Below are 5,487 nucleotides of genomic sequence, written 5' to 3' on the forward strand. Positions count from 1 at the left end.
TAAATAAGGATTAAGGTGCAAGTGTACCTGTATCGCACACAATGAAAAACAAAATAAAAAGAAATAAAGAAGTAAAAGATGAAAAATAAAAACATGTACAATCCGGATGGCTTATATACAGGTGGATATACTTTTACGTTAAAGTGTAGTAGGTAAGGAGCAACGGTGAGGTAGTGGTATGACTATTCATATCAAACTAGGTGGTTCACTTTAATCAGGAGTAGGTCTGAACGATTTTTGCCAAAAATCTAACTTGCAATTGTTTTCAACCAATATTGTGATCGCAGTATTATTTTTCATGACCTTCAAAGCTTTTTCTGACACAAGAATAAGCACCTAAAACAATCACATCATTATATTAATTTCTGAGATTTAAAGACTTTGATATTGTGTATAAGATCTTCTATCACTTGCTTATAGAAACAGCTTTAGTATAACCTTAATTAAAAATACAACTGCATAATTACTATGAATGGGAAACAAAAAAAAAAAATGGCAACAGAAATATATTTATTCAAAACTAAAGTGCTGTATTTATTCCTACTTCAAGCACATTAATGGAACATAATAGCTATTACAGTCATGTTATCTTTACAAATATTTGATGCAGTTTTGATTTAAAAACAAGTAAAAATTTGAGTAAACTTTCTTATTGCACAGAACATCATATGTATTTTCTTTATTCCAATCTAAATAGATCAACAAAAGCATAACAAGACTGCCTGGAAATACTTCACAAACTACTTAATCCGCCCTTTCAGCCAGCTGACCACCAATGTGCAGCAATGGATGGGCACAGTGCTATGCGATGCTTTAATAAGGTTAAGAAAATTCCAATCTAGGACTTAAAAATAAAAAAAAGACTAACCGAAAGATTCCCTAGAGAGGGAAGCAGTTTTGAGGTATCTATCCCTTTCCAACTAGCTCAGGTATCCTAGCAAGTTATTATTAAGTAATTAAGTTCTCACATTATCTGTTTTGGTAACTATAAATGTCTCATAACTCTTCAGTAGAACAGCAGCTAAGATCTTTAAATAAAACGGCATTATATTAGGAAAACCAAAAAAGGCTTGTATGAGCCAGATATACTGGTTCACACTCCTGAACAGTAAGCGGCGATCATGCTTCTTAACGTTAGATGCCAGCCGTAAAAAAAAAAAAGAGAAGAAGAAAAGGAACCAGAAGAAGAAAATCATTGGTGCGAAAAGCTACCATCGGCAGGTAAAACCGGTTATTTATAGTACAAGAGCTGGTGTTTGATAATAACAACAACCCTTTAGCAAAAGCTGGATTTATATAATTAATTAAGGTTTCAATATTGGGTTCCAGGTAATCGGAAATAGACTTGTTAGCATCCATTTAGGAGTTAAACGTCTCCTTTAGCTAAAGCTAACCGTTAGCTTATGTGGTGGTCAAAAATATTACAGGGCTGCCAACTTTTCACCAAACCTTGGGGTGAGATTTTGAAATAATTTGGACAGGAATCCCTGTCAGGGTTAGAGGAGGATAGCTGCATTGATAGGTTGCAGGTTTTCAGAAGATTTAACTGAAACAAAGTGCAAAATGTGGAATTATTCTGTAATTATGTGGAACATTTTTCTCACAATATACATTATTTTCAACATTCTGGTGACGGTGGTAAAGCAGAATCGGCCCTTCTAAAATACTTGCATCTGAAATATACTGTAAACTAAGAATTTCACAACTGTTCACAATTATTCTCTGCATTTCTAGTAAATTAAACAATGGGAAACTAATAAGTTATTACTGGATTACTGCCACTAATACAGGAACCAGTGCAACCAATACCTATGCAACCTACACTGTTTATGAATATTTGGCAATAGGCTTAGGATTAAAAATCTTAATTCATTATGTTATCAGTTTTTCTTACAATTGACAAAACAGCTAAACAATTCAGACCTTATAGGAGTCCGTAGATTTTATAAAATCTCACCATGACAGGAGACAGCACTTCTCTGGATGTTTCATTTAGAAGGTGTGATGGAAATTAAGTTTTTAAGCATATTCAATGGACCAAAATAAAGATAAATGAATACAGTAAGCAATAATAAAAGAGGAACATCCCTGTGGTTTCTCCTCTATGGATACAGGATAACTGAGCTGTGCTGCACATCCTCTCCGTATGCGGTTGGTCTTTTCTTGGGTGGCTGATCCTTTGAAAAATAAAATGCAATGGTTCTTTTTCTTTTTGTGGATCTTCAATGGGTTTGAGAAGCAAACCTGAAAGCTTTAAGAATTAAAATATTTGTGTTTTAATTACTCCTAAATGCCAACAGGAAATTATTAAACTAGACTGAGCAATAATTATTTAACTTGTGAGCAAAACTTGGACTAAAACTGGGACCAAAAAAAAGGCCATTAGCACAATTTAAAGAGAAAACAAACCATTTGATGTGATCCTTCACCAGCATTTATATTGCACTCAGGCAAAGAGGGAAGACGTTTGACTTGAAGCTTTTTGATGATTGTTAATCTTTTTCCCTTTTCAGGTGTCTCTTTCTCGTTCATTCAAGTGTAACTCAGCCCCATGTGTAGACAAATTTGAAACAATGCCACCGAAGTGGTTTTGCTAAAAGACCCTGAGGTGCATGGGGAGTAAGCAGAGGGATGCTGGTAGTTAGCTCATTTGAGGGATGGGATATTTCACCCCCTCGACCACAGAGTTTGAGGGAGCTTATTGTGTCAGATCCTGTTCAGGGTCGTTGCACCTGGTGGACGTGTAGGACAGCTTAACTCTCTATGAAGACATGAGTCTGTTTGGGTTGTATTCATACTTAAAGCTGAGACTAAGATGGCGAAGCCTGTTCCAGCATGCACTGTTTGAACAAGTAGGACATTTTAAATGCTAGAGGGATGCTTTCAACTACTTGGAGCAGCATTGAGGTTCCCATATCATGTATTTTTAAGCCTTTTAAAGTCAGCTATTGGCAAGTATGTTATGAAATCATGCCTTAAATACTACAGATTATTCAGTTGTTATGAAATATAGTTATTTTCTTCTTCTAACACTAACGAAAAACACTTTCCTGTAAGCGAAGCTGCCTCTAACTGTCTATGTGCTGAAATTTTGTTTCGTTGTCGTATCAAACCACATCTGAAAAAGTCAAAGACCTTCAAGGCCAAAGGAAAAAAAAAAGATATTGATGTAGACATTAGTTATAAAATAAGTCGAGTTCTGTTGCTCAGACAGTAAAACTCATGAGGATTTCTCAGAGATGCATGAATTATGTGGAAAACCATTTTGTGCATGATTTTGATGAAGGAATAGTATTGTTTTAAATTCCCTATTTTGTAAGACACAAGTTGTTTTTTAGTCTGGCACCCAATTGGACAGCAGTGTTTGCAGTAGGGTCTTGGTTAGGTTCAACCTGTATATTTCGGGAAGCTAATGAGCTCATGGATGTAGTTTAGCCACATGTTGCTTTAGATTAAGCAGTGATTGCCTTTCTTTATTCTCCTAATGACTTTCTGACCTCTGCTTCTCCCACAGCTGTCACTGGGAAGCCATTAAACTCCTGGCAAAGAGACCGGTAGCTTATCAGCTACCATCATTCCCACCAACTCCTCATTCTTGCAACTTCGATTTTACTTTATAGTGCTCTCCATTGTTGATAAGAAGATGAGCTTTGACAGCAACAGCCCAACAACAGACTTGAAAAGTATCAATATTGTCAAGCACGGTAAGAGAACACAGCAACTTTCACATAATCAAAGTAACATATGCCAACAATGTCTCTTTTCTATCAAAGTAAAATAAATATTTTTCTAAATTTTATTTGTTCTCAGACCCAAGTGAGGCCAGCATGTTTTTCTGCTTCACTAAAGAAGTTTCTCAATTTGGAGTTCTGGACCAAGTTGAGGCACCAGAGGATCGACATGGTGGGTTTCAAGTAGAACTACACTCCTTTCTAAAATATATTTTGATTTATCATAATGTTCATTTATCAGTCGTTATTGTTTAATGTTTCCCATTGTTAAAGACACATTTGAATTGGGAATATAACAGCTAGGGCAGGGCAATAGATAAACAGCAGTACACAGGATTTTTTAGTTTTTTTTTTTTTGCTTTAATCCATCCCTGAGAATAGATTACAGTAGAATAGAAAATCCCTTTTTTGTCCCACAATGGGGAAATTGTTATTACATCAGCAAAAGGTTATAGCAGAAGTGGTCACACAATGTGGACCTTAGAAAGTGTATAAAAATTACAGAAAAAATAACAAGGTTAATAAAATAAACAAAAAAAGTGCTGTACTGTATAGTGTTTTACAATATAAATGCTCTGTATCTGGAGAGTAAATAACCAATAAACAGCTGTGGACATTTTTATTGTAATGGATATGTGAAAATAGCAGCAACATCGGAGATGTGAAAAATTTGGAGCTAGAAGCTGAACTCATGCACAGTTAGCCAGATAATTCTCTTCATTTCTCAGTCCATGGTGTTCTTTCCTTTTTCACAGTACTTCTGTCACTTTTTTCTGTGAATGATTTTCATATGTTAAAGACGAAAACAACTAAAGCTGAAAGTCTGTTAATAAATCACTATAAGTTAGCAGAACTTCTCATAACTAGCTCTGAAAATACAATTTAAATTGAATTCTTAAAACAATATAAATTCTTAACAAAACACATACATATATATACAGTGAGGAAAATAAGTATTTGAACAACCTGCTATTTTGCAAGTTCTCCGACTTAGAAGGGATGGAGGGGTCTGAAATTGTCATAGGTGCATGTCCACTGGGAGAGACATAATCTAAAAAAAATCCAGAAATCAGAATTTATTATTTGTTTAACTACTTGTTTGTATGATACAGCTTAAAATAAGTATTTGAACACCTGAGGAAATCAATCAAAGTTTGGTACAGTAGCCTTTCTTTTCAATTCCAGAGGTCAAAGTTTCCTGTAGTTCTTTACCAGGTTTGAACACAGGGAAGGATGTTGTTCCACAAAACCTCCCAATACATGGCCCCGGTCATCCTCTCCTTAATACAGTGCAGTCGCCCTGTCCCATGTGCAGAAAAACAGCCCCAAAGCATGATGCTACCACCCCCATGCTTTACAGTAGGGATGGTGTTTCTTTGATGGTACTCATCACTCTTCTTCCTCCAAACACAGTTAGTGGAATTATGACCAAAAAATTCTACGTTGGTCTCATCTGTCCACATGACTTTCTCCCATGACTCCTCTGGATCCAAATGGTCATTGGAAAACCCTAAGACGGGCCTTGCCATGTGCTGGTTTAAGCAGGGGAACCTTCCGTGCCATGCATGATTTCAAACATGATGTCTTAGTGTATTACCAACAGTAACCTTGGAAACGGTGGTCCCAGCTCTTTTCAGGTCATTGACCAGCTCCTCCTGGGCTGATTTCTCACCTTTCTTAGGATCTTGCATGGAGCTTGACAGTCATGTTTAGCTTCTTCTAGTGATGTTATGAGATGAGCCGAGGCTTCGAGGCG

At 36.1% G+C, this 5,487-nt stretch overlaps 1 protein-coding gene across 1 annotated transcript in view; it reads left to right on the forward strand.

The window, feature by feature from the left end:
* Window positions 1–1,172: 1,172 nt before the first annotated feature.
* LOC107101460 (zinc finger protein OZF-like) overlaps window positions 1,173–5,487 on the forward strand; it is a gene marked incomplete at its 3' end in the record, with an annotated part of 7,757 nt that continues 3,442 nt past the window's right edge. The window contains exons 1-2 of the mRNA XM_015400393.1: window positions 1,173–1,221; window positions 3,515–3,903. Of these exons, the coding sequence (XP_015255879.1) occupies window positions 3,828–3,903 (76 nt within the window). The remainder of the gene's footprint in view (window positions 1,222–3,514; window positions 3,904–5,487) is intronic.

The sequence above is a fragment of the Cyprinodon variegatus genome, unplaced genomic scaffold (genome assembly GCF_000732505.1).
Source record: "Cyprinodon variegatus isolate N-32 unplaced genomic scaffold, C_variegatus-1.0 Scaffold1098, whole genome shotgun sequence".
NCBI lineage: Eukaryota > Metazoa > Chordata > Actinopteri > Cyprinodontiformes > Cyprinodontidae > Cyprinodon > Cyprinodon variegatus.